The sequence below is a fragment of the Colletotrichum phormii genome, assembly GCF_030913505.1.
Source record: "Colletotrichum phormii strain CBS 102054 chromosome Unknown BDP81scaffold_1, whole genome shotgun sequence".
Taxonomy (NCBI): Eukaryota; Fungi; Ascomycota; class Sordariomycetes; order Glomerellales; family Glomerellaceae; genus Colletotrichum; species Colletotrichum phormii.
The window spans coordinates 925,065-950,153 of NW_026851443.1; the positions used below are offsets into that span (position 1 = coordinate 925,065).

Consider the following 25,089-nt stretch of genomic DNA (forward strand, 5'->3'; position numbering starts at 1 on the left):
GGGAACGTGGCAGAGCCCAACCCAACAATGGCACAACCTTTTTTTTGGTCTCGCTTCTTTTTTCTGTCTGCCTTTTTGTCTGCCTAAAACGATGGCGGATACTTGCCCCGGGGAAGGCGACGCTGCGGCTGTGCTGCCCCTGAACCCCTTCGGAGGCGGCTGAGCCGGAGAACCTTGAGAAAGGCATCCTTCACTATGGTTGAGGCCGGGCTTCCGGGACCCTCATCGGCGTCACACGTGGGGCCTTAACCACACTTATTTTTTCGGGCAAATCTAGAACGGGGCAAAAGTCACCGTCATCTTGTTCTCATAGGTGCCGCCAACAAAATTGTGTATTAGGGGGCGGAAGGACGTATCGTACATGTTGCAGCGTAAGTGTTCTCACCCTCCGATCGCTATTTAGTCCAGACACAACGCCCAGACGCCCAAAATGCCATTTACCACCCATTTCCAACCCATGCTTTCTTTCCGTCATGTCCTCGTGTAACTTATGTTCTTCATGACCTTCCGGGCCCGTCGCCCTTCTTGGCTACTTCTTTCCGCGGCAAGATCACGACCTTCCGACTGAGCAGCTCTCTCAACTCCGGAGTGATGACCTTTTTGACATCGGGCTCTTCGGTTGCCTTGTTCTTGTCCTTGCGCGGCGATGCTGGGCCTGCGCTACTTTGGCTCTCCTGCGGAGTTTTGCCGGCGGATGCCGACTTGGAAGGAGAGCCCGGATCTTTAATCCTCGGTCCTGGGAAATTGCCCTTCTTATCGACGGCCTCAACCAGGCGGTGGAAGCGGCGGAACAGCGCTTCCGCACGAATGAGAGTTGAGTCAAGATCCATGGTATTGGAAAGCTCGTTGACTGTACAATATTAGCAAGTCTAGGTTGAATAGTGTGTCAAAGGTATCACGTACCGTATTTGAGCACCTCGTCGAAATGTTGCAGGTGGGTCATGATGACGTCTCGGTGCTTCTCCAAAATGGCCAAGGCCACAAAGAGGTGGAAGCTGCTGCTCAAATAGTCCGTCCACAGAGTCTCCCAAAGACGCAGTACGTCCATCCACTCGAACTCCCGTTTATACCAGACGAGCAACATGCGGAAGAAGAAGAAAAAGTTGGTGCTATCAGCAGACTGCAGGTGAGCGTAAAGCTTGGGGTCCATAAACTGAACGAGATGGTCAAGAGTCAGCAGCTGAGACCGCATACCCGACTGATCGCGTAGGAAGTTGCGCTCCATTCGGTCCATGAAGTGCTGGAAGCCCCAAAAGGCGATGGCGTCGTCCTGCATAACGGCGTAGATGGGAGCAAGGAGATCAGACATGCCCTGCACGTAGCCGAGGTCCTTGTTGTACTCGTTGTACGTCAGGAGCATGTCCTTCATCTGCTCAAGGTGGACGTTGGTCCCGACCTCGGAAAAGGGGGAGTCGGGATCGGGGTGCTGGATATCTTCTCCAGCGAAGATGGGCACGTTACGATCTGTCCGGTGGACATCCTTTTCTGCCATGGTGTTAGTCGAAGCTAGATGCAAGTGATCATTGTAGAGACTTACCGATTCGCCCACGCTGCTCACGCCACCACTCGCCCTGTTCGCCCTCACCTCCCAAGTCTACCAGTCTCTCCCACCATGCGCCCTTCAACTTGACATACTCGTCTCGTAAGGACGCGAGATGAGCTTTTCGCTCCTCCGCGGTACTATACCAGTCATGAACCCCGAGGATAAAGAGCCACGCTTCTTTTCTTACACCGTCGTCGGGGTCCAGTCCTCCGTGAAACACCCGCTCTTTGACTTCGTCGACAGTGACGGATAACCTCCCAGTCCGTGGATCGAAGAACGTGTTCCATTCCTTCAACGTCACCGTTTTTCTTCTGTCCTCCAATGACATGGTGCTACTGCCGTCAAGGAGCTCAAATTCCCCGACATCGGTGTCTTCGAGCTCCAAGACCTCCTTAGCAGTCCATATCCTCTGACTCCGATCTCGCTCGCTTTGTTCGGCAATTCCCATAGCCCAGCGCGCCAAGTAAATCCTTGCGCTGTCAAACTCGTCTTGGAGAGTCTGTACCTCTGGATTCCGAAGAAGTCTCTTGACTTGCGGGGGAACGTTGGGATTCTGGATGACATCTTGAGCAGCCCTCCTGGTGAAAGTGGTAACCTTGCTGAACTTCTCCATGATGTTCCACCCGGTTTCTTTGATGAGCTTCACAAAGGGATCCATCTGCGCGTCGCCACTGGGGCCAGCGCCGCCGGCTCGAGTCCCAGTACCCTCTTTTTGACCGACCTGAGCCGTACTGGAAGTGAGCTTGCCACTGAATGCATCGCTGTCCTCCTTTGAAGGCTCCACCAAGTAAATGTTGGGCTCTGCGCCGGATCTCTCGATAGGAACGTAGCGCCGCAACCAACGCAGGACCTCATCGCCGCCCCAAAACATCTCACCTCGGTCACCGAACGGGTCGAAGCTGTCCCTCGTCCGCCTCTTCCTCTTGAGGATCGTGCTTTGACATTCGCTGTCGTGAAAAAACAGCGCGGGGAAACTGTCGCCGGCTCTCGAATTGATGATCAAAGAGCCGAACCACCAACCCAGGCTCGGCGGTCTCACGAGAAGCGAGTATATTGCGCTGACGGGGATAGCGAAAGCATATGTGCCTACAGAACCTCGGTGGGATGTGACTGTCGGCGGAGGAGGCACTAGGTACGATTGCTTAGGCGGCGATTCACCTTCGCTAAGGTCGACTTTGACATAAATACTCTCGGATTCGCCGAGGGAGGTTTCGGGGAGCCATGCTAGGAGCAGGTTGGAGGGAGGTGGGTTGCGAGAGTCTCGAGATGAGGAGGAGGTCGGTCGTTCGCTCGAGCCTCCTTTTTGCTGGAGTAGGGCTATGTAGCCTGGGATATTATCTTTCGCTGATGGCGTGGGGTGAACATAGACCTGCGCCGTTGCAACGTTCCGTTAGTTCCGATCTTTGGAGTGTTGGTGGCGAGAGTGGTTTCTGCACCATACCTTGCTCTTAGAGAAAAGAAGCTTGACGCCCCGTCCTGTTTCTGTGTGCGTGATTGTATTATAATCCCCTTCCTCGTCGTCGCTGAGGGCGTAGAAGCTCCCCGAGGGCGAGCGAGGTCGCGTCGGTGGTGGAGCGTTGGCGGACGGCGGGGGATCTGAGTCTGAGGTCATCGTGCAGTGCGCCGCGGGCGATGTAAGCTGGGGGTGTGCGGGAGACTTCGGCTCCGGACGCCTGCTATTGTCTCGGGTGAAGCTATTCAGGAAACTGAAATATTGCGACAGTGGCTCTACTGTTAGAGTTTCCGGTGAGAAAATAAAGTGACAAGAGCGAGAACAAAAAAGGATGATCCGGGGAAAAGTGGCATGTGAGCGAACTGTGGCTAATGATATGGGACGTTGGGGGCGAGTAGCCCAAGGTGCTGCGCAGTCGTCGGCCTCTGAGGGGCGTGGCCACCCACTTCCGTCACTGAATCACCCCGCTGCGAAAGCTTGCATCCATGTCTCGGAGGGGTTGTTCCCACTGTATCTGTACCGCAGTTTAGGCAGCCTTTTAGCGTACAATGACGGTATAGCTACCCGCGCATCAGGGTGAACCATGTCATCTGCAGCATGCATGCGTCGTCATTCGCGCCTCCGGTTGGCCCTTCCGAGGCTGCGTATTGCACGCGCAAGCAACTCGCTCCATCGTCGCCAGATTCGGCCTCGCGAGAGACGAAGCTTCGTCGCGGACTCGCCGTTCTTTTATATGATACTAGGTGTAGGACAAGTCGCGACTCACTTACCCTCGCTATTTCGCGCATCGAGGCGTACTCCGTTACGACGGAAGCATGCGACATACCGGTAGCTCTCGATGAAGCCTGGCAGGCCGTACAATACATCAAGGCCAGCGAGTTCAGTTCAAATTCATGATTAGTAGTGTCTGTATTGTGTGTATGTATGTGCCTCAGCTCTGCTCTCGCACCTTTCCGGATACATGTCTCCAAGCAACATCCGCACTCTCGCCTTGCCCCGAGGGTCTGCCCACCGTCTACATAGGTACGGTCCGCAGATCCTCACAATAAGCCGACTGTTGGCTCCGGCCGGCCAAGCATCTTGACCGCGAATGCCTGCATCGTCATGAAGAATCCCCGAGTAAGACCTTGGCATCCCCGATATATGTTCTCGCCCGTGTTCCGCGCGCTGCCCCCGTACACTCTACCTCATACGAGGACCACTTGGGAGACCTTGACGTCTTGGACCAGCAGGCAGTCCTGTTCGCCCACCACTGCCACCACCACCGCCGCCTCCGCCCTCGTACATGCCGCCCGGGGCAAATCGGTCCTCGTAGTCACCGCTTCCACCTCTGCCCGTCGGTGGTTGGAATGGTCCTTGGCCTCCGGACGCCGGACTGGTTGTTCTCGCACCTCCCCATAGTCGCTGCTTAAGCCGATCCTGTGCTGAGCCGCCCGCTGAGCTACCCGGCGGTGTGCTCGTCGTGTCCCTTCCGTAGGCCGCACTTTGCTGGTAGCTGCCCGCTCGCTGACTGGGCAGGGGTCGGGCCTGCACCTCTTCGCGTCCATTGTCCCCGGCTCGGGCAAAAGGGCTCAGTCGCGCGGGCTGCTGCTCGGCGCCTCGCATCGGTGGGGGAGCCCCGCGACCTTGTCGCAGGCTCATCGTGTCCTGCCTCTGTTGCGCGCCGCCGTTGTTGTCCCACAGAGAGCTCAAGCCCGTCGCGGGACCAGCTTGCTGTGGCTGCTGCAGACCTCCGTATCGTGAGCCGACTTGTTGAGCTGGTTGGGCGTAGACGGGTGCTGCTGGGGGCGGTGCCTTTGGGTCGGGCGGCAACCAGCCAGGGAACGGACGGCCCTTCTCGGTGTAGTAGCCTCTCAGCACTCTGCATACATGAGTGTCGTCTTCCGTGTCGCCGTCATTTTCGCTCTGCAACAAGCGACTCTGCAGGTTCGAGATCTGAGAGGTGGTGTTGGTGAGGATCCTCGAGTACCAAGATGACATCGTGCCTTGTTCCTTGCCGCGAGGATCCTGCGGGGCAAAGGCAATGGCCAAAGGCGCTGTTTTCGACTGTTTTCGGACGGGTTGGGGTAAAGAGCTCTGCTCCGGGGACGAAGGCTTGCTCGTCGGGTTTCGTAGGTAAAGTCGCTCGTTCGCTGTCGAAAATGGGTAGTGATAAAAGGAGAAGTTGGGACTCAAAAGGCCGGCGGGTGGTTTCGTTATGCTGTTTTAATTTTGGAGGGTTGCTTGAAGTGGTCCGTTTCAAATAAGCCCGTCTTGAATGATAGGGAATGGGAAGCGACCTGGGTTGACGGGTCCGACACTTGTCGCCCGACGGAATGATGCAGGGTGGTGGGGCCTGGACCTACGACCTACCTGCATTGTTCTAAAGGAACTTGCACTAAGTGAGGCGCTTTGTCTTCACCGAAGGCCCCCCCCGGCTCGAGTAAGTTTCGGTGAAGCATGGATCACCGCTCCAGGCCGCATGCAAATCACCTTGCATGCAAGTCTTGACTCTCCGGCTATGGAAGATTTCGTACCAGAGATTTGCACAAGCATGCACATTACTAGGCAATCGCCTATTTCAACGACCTCACATTCCAAGCGATCCATGGTCGAGATGCCTGAAGTAGGAGTACCGAGCATATGAATAAGATAAAAGTGAAATGTGAAACAGAGGACAATTGCGAGAGAAGCACGATATGCCATGCACTCAAAGAACGATAATGCAGCAGTATTAAACAACCATTCTGATAATAGGTATATCACAACACACAGTAGTATGCACAATGCCCCCAGTTTTTGATTTTCCGTCCCGTAATCAGCCGTAAAGGTACCCGCGCCAGACGCCATTGGAATTCCATGCGAGCCTCTTACCAGGTCAATTCCTCCGCAATCTTGGGGCGCTCCTCCTGCTTCTGCTTCAGCCTCTTCTGGTTCATCTTGACCGCCCGGCCGCGCTTCCGCTTGTCGCCAGCCTTGCGAGCCGCTTCCTCGTCGCTGTCCTCAGAGTCGTCGTCGTCCTTCTCCTCCTCCTCGTCATCATCCTCGGCGTCATCGTCGCTCTCGAGCCAGTCCTCAATGTCCTCGAGCTCCTCGTCGCTCTCCTCAATGTCGGAGACGTACTCAATCTCCTTCTCCAAGTCGTCCTCGGACTCGTCCTCTTCTTCACCCTCTTGCTCCGACTCCATACCAGGATCCATGTCCTTATCACGCTTGCCAGCGCCCTCCTTCTCCATGGAGTTGAGGACTCTCCTCCAGATCGACTCGCTGACGTTGAGGGGCTGGTCGCCGTAGGCGCCGGAACGTAATCTCTCGACTAGCTCGCGCTCAATGGTACGCTCCAGCTTCGCGGCGGCCTCTGCCTTGCGCTCTCTGGCCTCCTCGCGGCGCCGGATCTTGGGCGCCATCTTCGGTACCAGCTTCTCGCCCATGCGCTCCTCCTCGGCGGCGATCTTCCGCATGCGAATGTTGACTTGTGTGAGACGGGTGAGACGCTGTTTGCACTTGTGGACGAGGAACTTGGGCCAGTAGATGAGCTTCTCATCAAGCATCTCCAGGGCCTTGGCGTAGTTGTTGGGAAGTTTGATGCGCTCCCATAGCTTCGAGGGCATGTGCGCACGTTCGATCGTCTTCATGTAAAGGTACAGCGTGTCCTTGTTCGGAGCGCGTCGAACGGTGGCATAGCGGGAGTTTGCCAGCGGGCATGATTGTCGGTTGCAGAGACCTGTGACATTGTTCTCGTTTCTGCAAAACGTCTGCTTCTTCTCTGTGGAGAGTTTGAAACTGCAGAACTGCTGGTTGATGATTTGCCTAGCGCGGGGCGGATTAAAATTGAAGTCTGCAATTATCTTGTCAGGTCTAGACTCACCAGATAATCTCGTCGGACGCCATTTTGGCGGTTTTGGACGAAAATGGACGAGGTTGAGAGTTGTTAAAAAGGTCTTGCCGTACGTCGAGTGCTGGAAGAAAACCGAGGCGGCGGGGCGCTTCGAGGTTGGTTTTCCTCGCTCTCCACGCTACAAAAAAAAATTCCATCCAACGGGCAAGTTGCAGGGGTATGTGCCTTATCGCGATAAGCTCGGGTGCAAAGCGGCCCGGCCGGCCAATAGAACGTCACAAATTGCAATAGCTTCCAAATTGGAACTCCAGGCTCCGTCAACCTGCTCGAGCAATGGTTCAGTGAGCATTTCGTTGCTCTCATCTCATGCAATACCTCAGTCGTATATTTTTCATCGCAATGCGGATCTAGTCGTCCTGCACTTAATTTATTCGTTTTTCTTTCTTTTCGCTGTGTTATTAGTCCATGTATGCTCTTGTTCGGTCAACGAGGAGCCTCGGCCGAAATCCCCCCTTCACAACTCCAAAATGTCTTAGTGGTCGAGGTTACAATTCATTGAGAATTCGGCCCCTGGCGTTTGGATCGACTGCTTTAGGCCCCTTCCACCAACGAAACACACTACAAGGCACGAGGCCTCAGTCACGATTTATTACATCGACTTCAGAGGTTATTTTCAAGGAAGACACCATCTATGCCTTGTCAACAGCACAAGGCCGGGCCGGCATCGCCGTAATACGCGTGTCTGGTCCAGGGTGTACAGCTGTGAGAGCGTTTCCAGCAAATCTAATGAGACTTTGACACTAAAACCAACCCCAGGTCTACAAAGGTCTATGTCCGAATAAGGCATTACCGAAACCTCGATATGCATCAGTCAGAACCCTCATAGACGGGCAAGCCGGCGACGAGGCACCAATCCTGGATTCAAACGCCTTGGTGCTGTACTTCCCCGGACCCAAAACAGTAACCGGAGAAGACGTCCTGGAACTCCACGTCCACGGCGGCCCCGCAACAGTCAAGGCAGTCCTCGCCGCGATTTCGCGATGTGCCTCCGCCTCCGAAAGCAGCGTCATCCGCTACGCCGAACCAGGCGAATTCACCAAACGAGCCTTCCTCAACGACAGACTCGATCTCGCACAGGTAGAGTCCCTGGGCGACACCCTCTCCGCCGACACGGAGCAACAGCGCCGCGCCGCGGTGCGCGGCAGCTCAGGCAGTCTAGGCCGGACCTACGAGGCGTGGCGCGAGCAGCTCCTCCTAGCCAGGGGCGAGATCGAGGCCCTTATTGACTTTTCTGAGGATCAGCACTTTGACGAATCCCCCACGGAGCTGATGGGCAACGTCAGCGCGCTCGTCGCCGAGATGCGGCACGGGATCCGGGTCCACGAGGAGGGCGGCCAGCGCAGCGAGCTGCTGCGCAACGGTATCCGCATCGCGCTGCTTGGCCCGCCCAACGTCGGCAAGAGCTCGCTGATGAATCTCGTCGTTGGGAGGGAGGCGTCCATTGTTTCGATGGAGGCTGGTACGACGCGGGATGTTGTCGAGGTTAGTCTTGATATACGGGGGTACCTCTGCTCTTTCGCGGATACGGCTGGCATCAGGACGAGACTTGCTGCCGGCGAGGGCGGTGGTGGTGACCCCTCTGAACCTGCGTTGGGACTGGTAGAAGAGGAGGGTATCCGGCGCGCGAAGCAAAAGGCCTCGGAATCCGACATCATCGTCGTCTTGGCGGCCGTCGAGCCTAAGCCAGGTCCTGACGGCGGTTTCCGGATCAACTACGACGCGGAAACATTACAACTGGCATCCGAGGCGCAGGCCTGCTTGATCGTAGTCAACAAGCGCGACGCCGTCGACGCCGCCACTTTCTCCAGCCTCCTCGAGCGCTTCAGAAACGAAACGGCTTCTCAAGTACCAAACCTACACACAACGGAGATCATCACCATCTCCTGCCGCGAAGCCGAAGCGCAAGCCAAGTCCCCTTCCTCCCCCGCCAACGCCAGCGCCAGTCAGAAAGACCCGGGCGCGATCCACGGGCTCATCGACCGGCTCGTCGAGTCGTTCGCCGGCATGACGGCCCTTCCCGTGGACCAGCAAGACCTGTTGGGCGTCACGGCCAGGCAGGCGCAGCTACTTGAGCAGTGCCGCGGGTTCCTGGATGACTTCACGGCCGTCGCGCACCCTGAAGAAGGGGGAGACGGCGAGGAGCCTGATATTGTCCTGGCGGCGGAGCATCTGCGATACGCGGCAGACAGTCTTGCCAAGATTACGGGGCGAGTTGAGGCGGGGGATGTGGAAGAGGTTCTTGGGGTGATTTTTGAAAAGTGAGTACCAAGTATCTTTTATCTCTCATTTGTTGTTGTAAAGTTCATTGACACGTTTTGGCTTTCTTCAGGTTTTGTGTAGGAAAATAGTGATTAGACTACTATCGAATCCCGGACGGTGAAGTCCTCCTATATCTAATTCTAATCTGTCAAAAACATAGGAGAGAGATAGAGGAGAGAAAGAGGGAAGAATAAGAAGAAGCAGAGATGCGAATCAAATCCATCAACGCCGGCCCAATGCAACAAAAGAAAACAATCCTCCTCCAAGAGAAGCTTGCTATGCTTGCTATGCAGTCCCTAATCCCAGCCAAAGAAGAAGAGAAAAAAAAGAAGGAGTGTAATCCGTCGCGATGCTACCGTCTAACCCCAAACTCCGACCCAATGCATGAGATAAGAAAAAGAAGAAGAAGAAACGCCGCCGCCAGCACCGTTTTAAAGCCCGACCTTCCATGCTCGCGCAGGGAAGTGAAGGGCGCAGTGAACGGACGGATGCAAGTGATAAAACGCCGGTCTAATGCTGATAGAATAGAAAATGTTGAGCTCGCATGTCTGATGCGGCGGTCTCGTCGTGTCATTCAAGGCGTTGAGGCTTGAAAAGGCAAAGCCGCGGCAGGGAAGATTGAAGGATGCGAGGCCAGGTAACCAAAGTCCTCGTGGGATCAATGAACCCCGAAGAAAGGTTGGCGCGAAGAAGGGGGTGAGACGCCTATTTGTCCTCCTCGTCGTCGCCATCCTTGTTGTAGCCGGAGCGGCCCTTGTTCTGGCCCTCGTCGTCGTCATCGCCGTCCTTGTTGTATCCGGAGCGGCCGCGGTCGTTCTTCTCCTCGTCGTCGCCGTCCTTGTTGTAGCCTGAGCGTCCGTAGACGGCGGTGGTGGGAGTGAACAGAAGAGTGAAGGCGGCCATTGTGATGAAATGAGTTGTGGAGGTTTGAGATGATTTGTGTGTGTTGGAGTAGATTGGGTTTGGTGTTAGGTAGATGAGGTTGTTGATGGTGTAAGTGATTTGTGTATATGAGTGAAGCGACTTTGAGATTGTGTGTATGAGAGCTGTGTTTAAGCTTGTGAGTCTGGATTGTGAGTGTGATGATGGATTATATTCCTGCCTCAAATGGGGATATATCAAGTAGTTTATATAGGCCTCAAGGCATCCATATTCTCTCTCATATCGAGGGACTGGCTGGGGGTGGGTGTTGATGAGGCTCATCGTGTAGGGGTGAGGTAGACAGGTACGGAGTGAGATCCCAGCCCTACCTACCTTTACGATTTACCTCAGGTCAAAGGGGGGCCAGAAAGAAAAGAAACCCCAGCCATTGGTACCTCGACTTGGCATCTCAGCCTCCGTGCGAGGGGGCGCGGACGCCCGGTAAACGGGTATCGCAACGGCTTGGGGTTTTGGGGCGTTGGGCTTGTGTGGGAGATTGAGATACCTGCGATTCTAGTTTCGGCACGGCCCCCACGGCTTCTCTGTCTCGCTGTCTCTAGGCAGCCCTTTTGCTTTCCAAATTTGGGATATGTGGAGGGCGATGACATGTACCCAAGGCAACCAAAGAAATACGACCGGGGGCGGTTAATAGAAAAGAAAAAGGGACCCATGAAGGACAAGCTTTAGCCTTCTTTCCACGGAGTACTACGAGGACGTATCGTAACACCTTTCCTTATTCCCTGGGTAACGTAAACGAAGTAAAGTCGACATCCATCACTGCCCGCCGCGCGCGCGCATGTGGTATGCGTGTGGTGTCTGTGTGTGTGTCACTGTCATCGGTCTGCAGACCACTCGGCATAGCAGACCAGAAACCCGGGCGACGTGATGGTGGGCTTCGCAAGGTTCCTCGTCATGATGTGAGATGCAATGTGCGAGGCGAGGGGAGATGCCATGCGCCGGGGTGCCGCAGGCCTGGATTGTGGTGATCTGGGCAGATGTGGCTCCCAAGTCAGTCCCCTGTAAGAAACCCAGCAGCTCCGCAATAGGCTGTCATATCAATGGCTCATTTCCGTTTCTGGTCGTCAGAGGGCCAAGGGTGTGGCTCGTCCTCCGAACTTTTGGAAACAAGGGGGACAGGGACAGAATCCAAGGCGACGGGTTTGGTTACACGGACTGGTGCATCATCATTAGTCGATGCGCTAAAAGAGACAGGAAAAGATTGTGAGCAAGTGTTGTTTGACGAATGGGAGAGCCGCCGACAGGGAAGAGGTCGGACGTGTAGGGCTGAGTAGTCTAAGGAGACCACCTGTGCAGAGGAAAAGTAAGCACCAGCCTAGCCTGCCTAGAGAGACGTCTCAGGTCGGCCCGGTTGAGATCGCGTAGCAGCCACAGGGCATGTCTCTGTCAGCATCTTCGAGGCTGTGCAGATGTTCTTCTGCTCAAACACCTCTGAGCAATGAAGACTGAAGACGCTCCAAGGTGGGGGACGGTGTAGGGTCGATTGGAGGGATGGAGGCTGAGATAAGGACAACCAGCGCATCTCAATTGAGCAACTGACCGATACGACAGGGGAATGATCTAACCGCCTCAGCCAGCTTGACGGTCACCCGTGCAATCTTGATTCGTTGATTGCAGTGAAGGCTACGAGTGCCTCCGGCGTTGCCCGTACGTCTCGACGTTGGATAGGCGTAGCCATTACAAAGCTCCGGAGCTGCTCGGTGTTCGAGTCCTATGGTCGGTGGAGAACGGACGGTCCGCTCATCGCCGTTGGTCCCGTCATTGGTAAGACACCGGCGGTTATTCCCCCGACCATGATCGACACTGCAGGTGAGCAGGCGAAAGAGTCACCGGTGTCGTAGGTACCTGGATATAGAATCGCCTTGTGAGGCATCTCATGTGACGACGACGAACACAAGGCATCGCGCGAAGTGACGGGCAGGGAAAGACGGACATTGAAGCAGATGGATGGGTGATGCCGGAAACTCCGCTCAGTGCTCACACCAGAATGACTACCTTGGCTCCGTGGGGGCCCGGTGGAGCACCCGGAGCGACGGCAGAAGGCGGTGCTGGTCCGCATCTGGAGATGACCTAAGATCCTTTGGCCTCAATCGACAAGGCATCGAGTGATTGCTGTAGTCATCATGTCTGTTTTGTGATGCCGAAGCATACGCAGTAGGTATGTGCTTGACCGAGTATGCCCAAGACGGCCTAGGGTACATCAGGGATCGGACAAGACCGAAGTTGTGAAGTCATTGGCAATTCTGATTGCAGAGGTACATCGACAGCGTTGGGCGACGGATATGACAGAATACGACTGCTATTGCCGCAAGGTTCGTGTTTCGGGCAAAGAGATGTACTCGGTTGCAGGCCCACGATCCTTCGACAGACTTGAAATAATAGAAGTCACTGTGAGTCAGCGGATGCAAAGCAATAGTTCCATGAGCCCTGTTGCCAATCTAAATCAGGCTTTTCGATGGGCAGACTAGTCTCTGCAGTTCTCGTGTATCTTTTGAGCGCCAACATGTTCGCGTTACCTCCAACAAGATAGTCACAGAGGCTGCTTTCGAAGACATGTCGTTGTTGGAGGCGTAAGATGGGACGAAATGAACGGAGGTGCGATTGGGATGTTGGGGTCCAAAAGGGGCCCTTCATGAAGCTCAAGCAGCTGCCTAAGGAACCTGGAGTTGTAGTGCCCGGTGCGCTTGAAGCCACGTGCGACATTCCACCCATTGCCCGCCGTTGTGATTTGGGGGCCATGGGGCCTTCCCTAAGTTCCTCTAACCTGCGTGCCTGCCTCATCCATATGTACTCCGTATATACGGTCTTGGATGACTAAGGAGGACATGGGCCACAGAGGGTCTGGGCTTTGCGCCCCCCGGGCGGGCAGGCACGGACGGCAGGCAGGTTCGTACTTCGCATTGGAAGGAGGCAGGTCCTTGCTAGGGGCCGGCGCCCGGACCTTCTATGCGGCCCATCCAATCCTCCTCCTCCAACGTCTTGGCCTCTCCCGTTCGAACCCAAATCCTTCCCGTGTACATTCAACTACCGTCGATATTCCGACTAACTCAACTACAATCGCGTCGAAAACTTCAACTGACGATTTTGTTGAAAATCTACGAAAAGACATCGGAGAAGAAAGACGGCACTCTGGATAGGTGCGATAGCGACGTCTCGTCCTTGTTCCTTCCAATCTAGGTGGGCGCTTAATTTCGTTTGCCAAGTGACAAACAACAACAGACAACCAACGCCACCAACACAATGCTCCAACACAATGTGACCAACACGATACTGAGCCGTCGTTATGGAGCCGGGTACCTGTGCCGTACGGTTACTGCATCAGGAGTTTTACCAATATCTCATGTTTTCTCCCTCTAGAATTCCTCTTCAACTCCTACGACCTATCTCACTTGTCTTGACATTTACTGCTTTTTCCGCTTCACGATGAATTAAAAGTTGGCGCGATGGAGTCTCTACCTGTTGAAGTCCTCCAAATCACACTCAGCTAGCTACCTCTGCATGCATTGTCGAGACCCCGCCGCCTTCCCTCACGCAGATACACCAGAGATCCGGGACGATAAGAGAGCATTGGCTTTCCTTTGCAGAACGTCAAGGCGCATATCTGCCGTAGCCTATCCGATCTTGTACCACTATTATGCGACGGGGAATATTCATCTTAGACAGACAGTTCTTACCAGGCAAAAGGCTCTCGATATTGTCCCCCAACCAAGCCTGATTCAGGAATTTACTCGTACCATCCAGCAGCGACCTGACTTGGCCTCATACGTGGATTCTATGCAGGTTGCATCCCGAGACCTGGCCATTAATTATCGCCTCTCGTCACCCGACTCCTCAGACTCCGACAGCAGTCTGTCGGACTCAGAAGTGCCCCCCAAAGTGTGGACAGCTGCCAGCACATTATACGATCAACATTCAAGGAAGCCACAGGCACTGATGCCAGCAATGGACTATAGCTTGCTGGAGGGCGAGATGCCAGATTTGGTAAAGGCTATCCAGTCCTGTCCGCGTTTGCAAAGCCTCCTCGTCAGCTACAGTGACAACGACCCTATCTGGCCCGAAACAAGCTGGCTGACGCTGGAAATGCCCTCGATCCGTCGTCTGGGTGTTATAGTCGGCCCACTCAGACAGACCGCAAACTATCTCGGCTTTGCCGCGATGCAGACCATGTTTCCAAACGTCGAATCTATTCATGCTAGCACAGGGGGCTTGTGGTTGATGCAGCGCCACACGCTCCCGTCCAAAGACCCCACCAACTTTTTGACAAAGTTGAAGAGCCTCTCACTCTCGGGAATACGGGACAATCACTTGGAGGAGCTGTTGACTTGTCTTCCTGGCCTCGAACACCTCGAGATCACCAACCAGAACTACGATTACTCCTGGCGAACGGCCCTCAAGCCAGTGCAAAACCGACTCAAGAGCCTTCACGTATCCTACCACCTCAAGCCGCACCATGGCATGAACTTTTGGGATGTCAAGTACCGCCACAGGCGAGCGGTGGCGATTATACGGAGCTCTGGAAGAACTGTCACTCGACTGCCGGTTGATCCGGGACGTCGTCACGCCTTATGCCCCTGAAGCGAGACTGGCATCTCTGCTACCGCCGTCTATTCTTGTTTTTAGGATCCGATACCTTCATTTCGTGATGGGAGGGACGATGAAGTACCTGGCAGACGTGGCCCCCACACGGTTTCCGCATATCTCAAGCTCATCCACATTGGGGTGTCCGAGTACGAAGCGCCCGGACATGAGGGCAGGGTTGCAGCAATGGAGAAACCGACGCGACGGCTCCTTGCGGCGGTGGGCATCGAGCTCTTGTGGACGCAGGACCTTGTCTGGGAATAGAAGAGACCTGGAAGCTTCCTCTGGTCGGGAATGAAGCTGACGGCGGACATACCTCTTCCCGTTGTACCTGAGCATCTGATTATTCATTAACGCAGAGAAGAACAACGCAGAGGAAGAATTCCCGGTTAACCTTCACAGGAAGCTCATGTGTCGTTGGTAGTCATGTACTTACAAGGTCCGTTGGCACATGCTAATGGAGTCGGAGTCGAGAAGAGTACAAGCAACCGAGGCGAGGGGTTCCTCAAGTCACAATTACCATGAGATCACATTTGTAGACAAAAGGCAGGGGAAGTCTAGCAACATGCTGATGTAAAAATGCTCACTGCATTTCTGGGAGCCTCGAACTAGATTGTCCTATTTCATTTAGACAATGTACAACTTACACACTCATCAGCTACCGAGATTCCTTGGACCCCGAAAGTCCTACATACGTAGTTACGGCTTGCGAAACCATGTACATCAAGGCATCCACCCCGCCAAGATCTTCATGGTTCCTAGCGAACCCCCCCCAAGCCACCAAAAACAACCTGAAGTCGTCCAAGAAAGGCTTGGAAATGTGAAACAACCATACCTTTCTGTCCCCAATTCACGGCTGCCTGGCCTGGAAGGCGCGAAGCCTAACCTGATTGAGGACGTCTCACTTGAGCCGCCCCAGCCCTACGACCTGCATAACCACCACCGTTCCTATGCTGGTGGTGCTGGTGCTGACCACTGAGCCAAGACTCAAGTTCCACAGCGGTCCTGCCAGCCCGGTCAACGAAAGGAGAAACGCATGTACACAGCCTACCGATGCAACGTAACCAGAGCAAATGCAGAGAGAGAGGGAGAGACCTCGTGTCTGTGAAACGGAACCCTTCCTTCGCCTCCCCCCTTGTCAGCCTTACAGGCTTCCGAAAGGGGAAGTAGAATCAACTTGGAGGGTGACACGAAGGTTTGTATGTGTGGATGTGTGTGTGTCTGCATGGCATATTTGGGAAAGAAGACTTGTAACATGGTACCGCATGGTAAGTTCGTTGACATCGGGCGGGCCGCCGAGGCTGTTTAACACCCTGGGCGCGCGCGGCAATCTTTCCTGGTCCGCGCGACCCCCGTCTTATCATGCTCACCGTCGACACAAGGAGGTGAGGAACAACGTCAGAGGACTAAGAATGCTATGCGAGCAAGGGAGGTGATACCATGGCTTAGGACTTTGCTTAGCCCAACTGTCACACCCACGGACCATGAGTTCTGCTAGGGTATCCCGTGGCAGAGAGAGAGCCCTCTCGAGGGTTTGGCAGGGGGAGGATTCGAGGTGTTACTAGAAGCCTCTTGTCTTGGAATCCTTCACTCGGCTCGCTCCTCCGCGGGCGATCCCGCGTCTTAGACGACCATTTGGCCCCCCCCAAGGCGGACCCGACTCCGGGGTCACTTTTAGTCAGTTTCGTCTGCGGATATCGACGCGGTGGGAAATACTTTCTTCAGTGGCTGTGTGTTGCAAGTCGTCATTAATGTCTTGGTGCGGCCAAGGGGGGCCTTTTGCACTGTACGGACTTGCTATGTATGGGCGGCGAAAAGGACCATACATGACCGGTCTTACCTGGGAAGTTTGGATGGCAGGGCTACCCGCCTCAGTCTGTCAGTAAAAGTCGACGATCTTGAAGCGATGACAGACGCGAATGCTTACGCAACTGCCCGTCGCTTCCATGCTCGATTTGATCGGCGGAGATGCGGTGTGTGTACGTGTGTGTGTGTGTGTGTGCTGACTTGAGGACGGCTTACACATCTGTCCCTTTTTGGGTACTTGGGGCTTACACTCCTCGACCGAACATGGAATTGTCAGCACACCACCCACCTACTCACACTCACATCAGTCTATCAAAGTTCGGCAAAGCCGAGGAAGGCATCTCCTTCTCCTTGAAACACATTCACGGAAATGGGGGGGAAAGGGACCCTGCATGTACAATTCAAAGCCAGCCAAAGCGGCCTTTTTGCGTAATCTCATTCCCAGGACGGGCTTTCCCATACCTTCTCAAATCAGCAATGCCGCCCGAAAATCACACTATGCTTTTTCCTGTGGCTCTCTTCTTGCTTCGTACATGCATGCCTCTCCTAGATGCGCGCGTTCTGTGTGATGAACAGAAAAGGGTACGTGATTTACAACTCGTCCCTGACGTGGCCGCTGCCGCCGGCGGCGGCCTTACTGGGCTCCTCCATGGCCATGAGCTTGACGACCAAGCTCGTCCAGCCGGTGAAGTGCTGGGTGCGTTGGCCCTCGCCCGTCTCTGGGTTGTACTGCTCCCAGGCGAAGCCCGTCTTCTCCCAGCTGTTGTAGACGGTGTCGACGAGGTTCTTGCGGAGGCGGGTGAAGAGGTCCGCGGCCTTGGCCTTGTAAGGGCCATCTTGGGAGGCGACGTTCTATGGTATTAGTCAGTGATGGAGATTCTTGTCCGTAGGAGATGGGTCGGTAACTTACTCTCAGCTGAGAAACGGCCATGTAGTTTATGGGCATCCACACGGGGCTTCTCCAGTAGTTCTCAGCCGTGCCGTAAAACTCATCCTGCTTGCTCAGACTTCTCAAACCGTGGGGGCTGAAGAGATGTTCCTCGTCGCCGAGAAGGTCGAGGAGCTTGCCCAACTTGGGGTCATCGGCCTCGAGAAGGCCGACCAAGAAGGGGAACAGCGAGATGTAGCCCTTGTGGCAGACGAGGGTGTTTTCTTCGTAGGCATCAATCGTGGCATCGCAGTAGCAGCCCTCCTTCTCGGACCAGTGGAGGTCGTTCAGGTTACGACGGATGGCGTTGAGGGTCGTCTTGAACTCGTCAACCTGCTCCGTCATGCCAAGAGCGTCGGCAATGTTCATCAGCGACTTGGTCATCAATCCAACCCAGGACATGAGGTCGACGTGGAGTTCGCCGGGGTGAGGGGGCTGGGGACGAGGGTAGTCATCGAGACCGCTGGTGAGCACGTGGGTCTCGGTGCGGCCGCGCCATCTGTAGCCCTCCTTGTTCGAGAACGCGTCGCGATCGTAGGTCTTCAAGTCTCCTCGCTGGGTCTTGCGGAACCAGTCGTACTGCTGGCGAACGAACGGGTACAGCCTTCGGAGGAACTCCTCTCCGAGCTCGACGTTGTCCAGGTGGGCGGTCTGCAGGGAAGCCTGGGGACCGAGATGCTCCTTTTCGGCGGGCTGGCTGCCGTTGGTCTTGCGCAGCTTCTCCATGAAGCCCTCAATGATGAGGAAAAGTGTGGGAGGGTTGGCGTAGTGCGGGTACTGGACCTGGAACTCCTCAGGTACCTTGCTCCGAGCCTCGAGACCGAGAATCTGTTCACGAGGAATCCATCCGTCTTCGTCCATGGTGTTGAACCAGCTCTTGACGATCTCCAAGGTCAGGTCAATGTCCCAGTCGGCGATGGGGATAAGATGGTAACCCTCGTCCCAGAGAAATCCTCGAGGGAAGAAGGGGCGAGAGGGAACAGCCGTGAAGAGTTCGTAGGGTCCTTCCAACTCCTGCTGCTTGCGTGCGCGGGCAGCAGCGGTCTCCTCCCAGAAGCCTTCGTTCTCCTCGTCGTACTCGGGGGCGTACGAGCGATCGATCAGCTGCGAACCATGGAAGTAGCCGATGCCGCCAAGCAGGTTGGAAAACATGCTCTTAGCGAACTTCTTGTACTTGTCGGCAGTGAACGGAGCCTTCAGGCTGAATACGGAAGAGAAACGCTCTCCAAATAATTCGGTGACCGACTTGATCTCGCGTGTGACATCGGCACTTGTGAGCTCCGGGCCAGCAGAGACAGACGAGAAGATGACGTCGAACTCGAAGGCTCCCTCAAACATCTTTTGGACAACGTGCGTGTTACCTTCACCAGGCTTGTTCTCAATCTGGTAGGTGAGATATGCCGGAGGCGGCTCGTTCATCTCGTAGTTCTCCTGAACAATCTTGACGCTCTCCTGGATGAGGTTGAAAACAACGCCCTTGCCCTGCCACTGATGCTCCTCGGGAACAGTCAGAGATCGTACCGTCGTGCGGTCCGGGTGCCTCTTTTCGGACAAATCGTGGCTGCTGGAAGGGTGCTTGCCCTCTCCCTTGGTGATGACCAGCTTGTACTTGCCGAGCTCCTGAGAAGAACCTTGGAATGCGACATCGCCATCGAAGCCGGCAGGGTCGTTCTCGCCAGAAAATGCAAGCTCTGCTTCGCTGTTGTCCTCGGCAATGTAGTAGTGGATCATGGTCTTCAGATCATCGGGTGCACCCTCTCTCGGAACGCCCTTGATTCTTGCAGCCCAGCTACCGCCGTTGGCTCCACCGGGGACCTTGACAAACGAGGTGGTGATGTCAATCTGGTTGCCTTCGTCGTGGATGGACTGGATGCCTCCCTTTCGGGCATCATACTCGTCCCACCCATAGCCATGGAGGCCTTCATGCTGTTCGCATGTGTAGCGGAAACCTACACTTGTTAGTCTTTACATATATATGTCTGAAGATAGCACTATGTAACATACCTTGCTGAACGTCTTGGTAGTTATCAACTCTGGACCACATCAATCCAGTCCACAGACTCTTGGGGGACCTGTTGCGGACGCCAAAGTACAGGTTCGACTTATAGGGACCCCAGAACAAGCTTTCGTTGTTGAGGCGACCGACCTCGGAGGTCAAGATGGAAGCCGAGCCGGGACCATCTTCCGCTGCAAGGGCTAGCTGTGCCCCAAAGATATTGAAGAGGGAAAGCGTAAGGAAGACGGCCAACTGCGTTATGCGAGCCATCTTTGCGGTGTGTGAGTGATCATTCAGCGCTCATCGGAGCTCCGAGAGGAATCAATTGACACTCACACAACAGCTCTGTGAAATTGTCAAGCCGTGTGTTTGTGTGGATTTGTGAGCAAGTTCAAGTGTGAAATAGGAAAGTGAGTGAAGTCGGGGTGTTAGATGGAAAAGAGGTATCTAGGTACCTTTGACCGACCTGCTGTAGTGAACACGTTGGACGACTCGCAAGCTGCCCGGGATGGAGCTCGGATTGAGGCTGAGGGGAAGTGTGGCTTTGACAGCTTGGTTGACGTCGACTACTAAACGAGCCAATCAATCCCCCGGAGCATGTCAAGCTTGGGCCAACTTACGTGTGGCGGCGGGTGTTTTAGCGTCAACCCCGTTGTCGATAGCTGCTACGATCCCTGAAACTTCAGCAGCGCTTTCCCACCCGACCTCACTAATGCACTCCACTGAGGCCTTTGGGGAATGTTGCGCCGACTTGAGTTCTTCCACTGAAAGCCCCCCCCCCGGTCAAATCGCACACCGTCAATTGCTGCCGGTGGCTGCATGCCAATTCCCTCCCCATCCACTCTGACCTCTCTCTATATGCTCCTTTCCACTGTTCACCTGCATCAAGTAGCTCCCATCGTCCTGCAGCCAGCTTTGCGCTTAATCACGAAAACGCGCACGACATAGAAATCGCTAAACCAGCTCGACGACCACTTCTAGCAGCCACCTGTCGAGCTTCGCGCACTTCCGTGTACCCCTGGTGTGCCGCCAAACGCACGAGACCATCGCGATATGGCCACATAGCTCGCACGCAACATTCTTTGAGTTGAAGATGCTGGACGGGAGAAACATATGCTAGGATGAGCTTGGACTCGCTGTTACCCATCGCTCCCGCGAGGGTGAAGGCATTGATTCTACCCCTGGGTCAAATCAGAAGCGATCGTTTCTCGTCCTTTATTGAGCGCCTGCGACCTGAACATGCCGTCTCCTTGCGGGATGTCAGCCCTGATGGGCGGCCGAACAGAAGCATGTCACCCCGTTCCCTGCCTTGCTTCGAGAACGCTCGCACTAACCGGCAATCTGTAGATATGTTTTCGCCTTTGGCCTTCCCTGATGGCGCCGTATTCTACGAACTTATAACCCACGTACCCCCACCTTCGCATCTCGCATTATCGCCGTTCGACTTCTACCGCGAACCCCTTGCGGTCATTGCAATCGCAGACGGAGACGAGCTCAACCGAGTCGCCTTTAACAAGAGACAATCTGGCAATGCGCCCACCGTTGCCGAACAAAATATCCGAACGCTGTACCAGGAGTTGGAGGACTTGAGAGACCGCTTCGGAAAGGCGCTGGTTCATCAAGTGCTGATCTTTGACCATGCGCTTTCGAAAGAGAACCCGGTGCCTTTACCTGAGGGACTCATCGCTATACCACCGCCGGACGAGTGCAAGCGGACAACCATGAAAACTATCATGTGCGACATCACCTCGCAGCTCCTGGCGGAAATGACAAGCCTAGCCAAGTCATTTGAGGCCTGGTCCTTTATCGAGTCTCCCGGACAGTCACAGTCAACCAGGCAAACAAACGGCGCGTCATGGGGCGCGGACGACTTCGGCTCGGCAAACAAAAGGGCATCTCAGTTTATTCCAGGCCCTCAGAGATCAAGCTCGACCAGTGGTATTCCGGATCGGCACATGAATCGCATGTCTATGCCAGTTGCGCCTATGAAGCACAACTCGGCTACATCCTCGAGCAACTCAACGCCAGCTAGACCATCGACTCCTGTGAAAAGCGGGTTGTCGAACCCTCCTACCACTTTCGATGACTTGGCTTCCGGCATGAGCAGTGGCTCTTCGACTCCTGACCGAAATTCAAGGCCAGGTGCCGGAGACCACTTCAGGTCAGAAAGTTCAGATCGAGTATCGGTGCAAGGATTCGGCCCCGGTGGTCTAAATGATCGCTTCAGAGCGAAAGGGAAGGGCAGAGTGACGATCCTCATGGGATCTTTATATCTGCAAGCAGGTCGGTGGACCGATGCTCTGAAAGAACTTATAGACGGCGCAACAGTAGCGAGGTCCATTAACGACCACATATGGCACGGCAAGGCACTGGAGTTGATTACTCTTTGTCTGCTGCTTCTAGGATGGGTCAAGGTCGACTTTCAGGTCCCTTCTATTTGCTTACCCCCACAAGACAAATCTACGGCCGCGACATATGCTGCCCTAGAAGCTGCAACCCCGACTGATGCAGGCCAGCCTAAGCATATTCGAAACCTTCAGATTATACTGCCAGACCTTTTGGACCGTATCGCCGGGCTGTACTCCCGGATATCCGCTGAGCATCTGCCTCCTTTACCTTTGGCGGAGACGACTATTCGATTCTCCAAGATTTTGTCTGCTTTGCACCTCGCTGACGGAAAGCTCGGAGAGCGTGCCTACGAGACCATCATCTTTGGCAAGCTGCCCTCGACCCCTCTGACAACCTCGCCCCGGTTGACCGTCGTCCCGAGCCGACAGTCCATCGTCACATTTCTCTTCCGCGCATTTCCTGCCTCTTCGTCGGAGCTTCTCACCATCGCGGATAGAGTTTCCATTCTAGCAGGAATCGCGTCTGTTCTTGGACCTCTCGGCCATCATCGCAAGAAAGCCATGGTCACTAGAGAACTCGTTTCCGTCCTAATCAGCGGACTGGTTGAGGCACGCACACGTGGGGCTGCAGACATGGGTATACACCCTGCGGCTGGCCTGGTAGCTCTGAATGCTGCCAACGGACACAGCAATAGCGCGATAGCACTCGAGCTAGGCGAAGGCGACGTTGAACAGGGCATCGAGGCATTCCTGGCCCTTCTGTGCAAGTCGTACGGTGTTGTCGGTTTCGACATGAAGAAACAACCAGCAGATGATGCTATCTCAACGGAGGACTCGGACGCTGCTGTCATCGATAGAATTCGGGGACAGGCAGCTGCGAGATTCTTTGGGTTCACCAGTGTCAAGTTGAACATACTGAGAGCATGCATCAACTTCTCCGAGGCATTGCCTGACTTCAATGGTGTATTGAAGTTTTCTGGTGATCTACTCCGCACAGCTGGCTCAGGAGTTGCTCCTGGCCCCCGCAAAGAAGATGCGTCACCGGTTATTACTCGCGACGAACAGACACGGTTGGCCACAAATATTTCAAAGACGTCAAATCTCGCGAAAAGATTAGGCCTCAATCAGCTCGCGGCGGAGTACTGGGATGAATTTTTCGTCCGTGGTGTCGCCTTGGAACCACTGCCGATTACTAGAATCCCGGTCCCGCATGCCAAAAGCACACTTCCTGGAGCAGTAACCGCAAGAACTTCTCAAGACGTCAATCCCTTTATATACAACCCATTCCTTAAGCAGCCCGATAAAGCTGCTGACCACCTTCTCGTTGCGAACGAACCCGCAACCTTTAGAGTTACTCTTCAGAACCCGTACGACATCGAGGTCGATGTCGAAAGCCTTCGCTTGGACACTAGCGGTGCAGAATTCGAATCAAACTTCGAGAGCACCATTATTGGCCCGTACCGAACGCAAATTCTCAAAGTCTCGGGAACACCAAAAGGATCTGGTGCCTTGAAGGTAACAGGCGCAATCATCCGTGTTCGTGGTTGTCGCGAGAGACGATTCCCCATCTTCAAACAGCCATGGACGCCGCAAGCAGATGTCAAGGTCAAAGCTACCGGACTCCAAGCATTGGAGACCACCCTCGCCTCGGGAGCACTTGTTGGTCAACCGCTGAAGGTGGAGAGCGTTGCGTTGAACGTCATCCCCAAACAGCCCATTGTCATTGTCAAGTCGACGACACTCCCCCAGTCTTCCGTCATGGTGCTCGAAGGAGAGAGACAGGTCTTCTCCGTCACCCTGCAGAACCTCTCTCGAACAACACCGGTGGACTTTATGCTTTTCTCTTTCCAGGACTCCACACAAGGGCCGTTGCAAGCAGGCATCAACAATAGAGATGCCACGCCGGCCGAGTTGTACGAATACGAGTACATTCTTATGAGGCGCCAAGGTCTTCGAAGGCTGAATAAGAAGGAACCAGAGAAGCGATACATTGCTCCGGGAGGCACTGCCACATTTGATTTCGAAATCCTTGGCAAGCCTGGGCTGACGAACGCTGCCATTCAGATCGATTATGCCCATCTCGGGGTGCCTCCTGAGGAGGTGACGGACAAATTCCATACCCGACAGGTCTCGCTGCAGTTGACGGTGACTGTGAATGCAAGCGTCGAGCTCACGCGACTGGACATCCTGCCTCTCAGCGGACCTGTACCTAAGCCGCTTCTCAGCCTGACGAACCTAGAGTCGAAGGTTGATCCGTCAACATTGGCAGAAGAATACTGCCTCTTGTCTATGGATCTACGCAACGCCTGGCCGAACAATATGGAGGTCGAAATGGACGGTGAGGACGGCATTGTGATTGAGGAGCACGTTTTCCCAGGGAATACCAGTCGCGTCATTGTGCCCCTACGGCGCATATATCTTGAGGACCCTCACGCATCGATCCCGGCACTCAACCCATCAAGACAGCGGCAATTTGTTGTCAGCACAAGCAAGATTACGCCCGACATGGAACGCTCGAATCGTGAAGCATTCTGGATGAGGGAGAGAATCCTCGAGACGCTTACAGCTAGATGGAAGACCGTATCTGGCCCAAAGCGAAGCGGTTACATAGACCTGCGAACTATCAGGCTTTCACCTAGGATGATGGACGCTCTCAGGATTGATGATGTCGGTATCGAGATATCGGTTCAGGACCCGGGCCAGACTCTAGGCGAAAAGGCCAAAGAGACGATACTCGTCGACAACTTTGTCCAAGTCAAGGTTGGTATCACAAATAGGTCGGCCAAGCCAGTCTATCCGATGTTGAGACTGATGCCAGCCTTGTGCCATCGTCCGCTGAACGTGGCGTTGGATTTCACGCGGAAATTTGCCTGGAACGGCACTCTGCAGCAGGCACTTCCGCTGTTGGCGGCTAAGACGAGTACGGAAGTGGAGATTCAAGCCATGGCACTCTGTCGAGGGGAGTTTGAAATAGGGGCTTCCGTTGAGGAGTATCAAATCTGGGAAGAGCCAAAGGAAAAGAAGGAGAAGGAAGAGACACAGGAAAGCCGACAGCGATCGGACACTCAGACGATGCTCAACGCGATCATCGGTGCGAAGGAAAGGCGCATATGGCACTCAAGGCAACCCTGCATCATCAAGGTGGTGGACCAGGATTAGCGATTTGAGCCATTTGCATGACGAACTGTACGATGGCGGACGTGTAGAAGAAGTGATTTACACCATAAGGGTGGAATTGGCGATCGCAGCGGGCTTTGTTAAGTAGATAATTGACTTCTTCATAGACGACTCAAGCCACTACTTACTTACCTAAAGTAGCTGTGACGGATTCAAGTGCAATCCAACCCAGGGATGACTCGATC

At 54.6% G+C, this 25,089-nt stretch overlaps 8 protein-coding genes across 8 annotated transcripts; 3 read left to right on the forward strand and 5 right to left on the reverse strand.

The window, feature by feature from the left end:
• Positions 1 to 230: 230 nt before the first annotated feature.
• BDP81DRAFT_363045 (GTPase-activating protein GYP7) lies at positions 231 to 3,344 on the reverse strand. Its single transcript, XM_060586458.1, has 4 exons — positions 2,985 to 3,344; positions 1,538 to 2,912; positions 904 to 1,485; positions 231 to 850 (listed from the first exon to the last, which is right to left on the reverse strand). Exons 1-4 carry the CDS (start codon positions 3,153 to 3,155, stop codon positions 498 to 500), a joined length of 2,481 nt encoding a protein of 826 aa, XP_060451460.1. The 5' UTR covers positions 3,156 to 3,344; the 3' UTR covers positions 231 to 497.
• Positions 3,345 to 4,178: 834 nt separating this feature from the next.
• BDP81DRAFT_388350 (Sec1-binding region of Mso1-domain-containing protein) lies at positions 4,179 to 4,976 on the reverse strand (the record flags this gene model as incomplete). Its single annotated transcript, XM_060587105.1, has 1 exon — positions 4,179 to 4,976. The coding sequence occupies one exon, from the start codon at positions 4,974 to 4,976 to the stop codon at positions 4,179 to 4,181; it is 798 nt and encodes a 265-aa protein (XP_060451461.1).
• Positions 4,977 to 6,058: 1,082 nt separating this feature from the next.
• BDP81DRAFT_270266 (ribosomal L28e protein family-domain-containing protein) lies at positions 6,059 to 6,784 on the reverse strand (the record flags this gene model as incomplete). Its single annotated transcript, XM_060582926.1, has 1 exon — positions 6,059 to 6,784. A coding segment is annotated over one exon (726 nt), but the record flags the coding sequence as incomplete, so codon positions are not given.
• Positions 6,785 to 7,132: 348 nt separating this feature from the next.
• BDP81DRAFT_3768 (tRNA modification GTPase trmE) lies at positions 7,133 to 9,237 on the forward strand. Its single transcript, XM_060586755.1, has 2 exons — positions 7,133 to 7,575; positions 7,630 to 9,237. Exons 1-2 carry the CDS (start codon positions 7,279 to 7,281, stop codon positions 9,133 to 9,135), a joined length of 1,803 nt encoding a protein of 600 aa, XP_060451463.1. The 5' UTR covers positions 7,133 to 7,278; the 3' UTR covers positions 9,136 to 9,237.
• A 600-nt stretch (positions 9,238 to 9,837) lies between these two features.
• BDP81DRAFT_388353 (uncharacterized protein) lies at positions 9,838 to 10,967 on the reverse strand (the record flags this gene model as incomplete). Its single annotated transcript, XM_060587106.1, has 2 exons — positions 9,838 to 10,155; positions 10,920 to 10,967. 2 exons carry the CDS (start codon positions 10,965 to 10,967, stop codon positions 9,838 to 9,840), a joined length of 366 nt encoding a protein of 121 aa, XP_060451464.1.
• A 3,046-nt stretch (positions 10,968 to 14,013) lies between these two features.
• On the forward strand, positions 14,014 to 14,646 carry BDP81DRAFT_388354 (uncharacterized protein; the record flags this gene model as incomplete). Its single annotated transcript, XM_060587107.1, has 1 exon — positions 14,014 to 14,646. The coding sequence occupies one exon, from the start codon at positions 14,014 to 14,016 to the stop codon at positions 14,644 to 14,646; it is 633 nt and encodes a 210-aa protein (XP_060451465.1).
• A 2,400-nt stretch (positions 14,647 to 17,046) lies between these two features.
• BDP81DRAFT_444165 (mannosyl oligosaccharide glucosidase) lies at positions 17,047 to 19,649 on the reverse strand (the record flags this gene model as incomplete). The annotated part of the gene is made up of 3 exons (XM_060591796.1): positions 17,047 to 17,307; positions 17,366 to 19,332; positions 19,388 to 19,649. 3 exons carry the CDS (start codon positions 19,647 to 19,649, stop codon positions 17,047 to 17,049), a joined length of 2,490 nt encoding a protein of 829 aa, XP_060451466.1.
• A 611-nt stretch (positions 19,650 to 20,260) lies between these two features.
• On the forward strand, positions 20,261 to 25,026 carry BDP81DRAFT_477232 (TRAPP II complex). Its single transcript, XM_060594812.1, has 2 exons — positions 20,261 to 20,666; positions 20,727 to 25,026. Exons 1-2 carry the CDS (start codon positions 20,501 to 20,503, stop codon positions 24,884 to 24,886), a joined length of 4,326 nt encoding a protein of 1,441 aa, XP_060451467.1. The 5' UTR covers positions 20,261 to 20,500; the 3' UTR covers positions 24,887 to 25,026.
• The last annotated feature ends 63 nt before the right edge of the window (positions 25,027 to 25,089 follow it).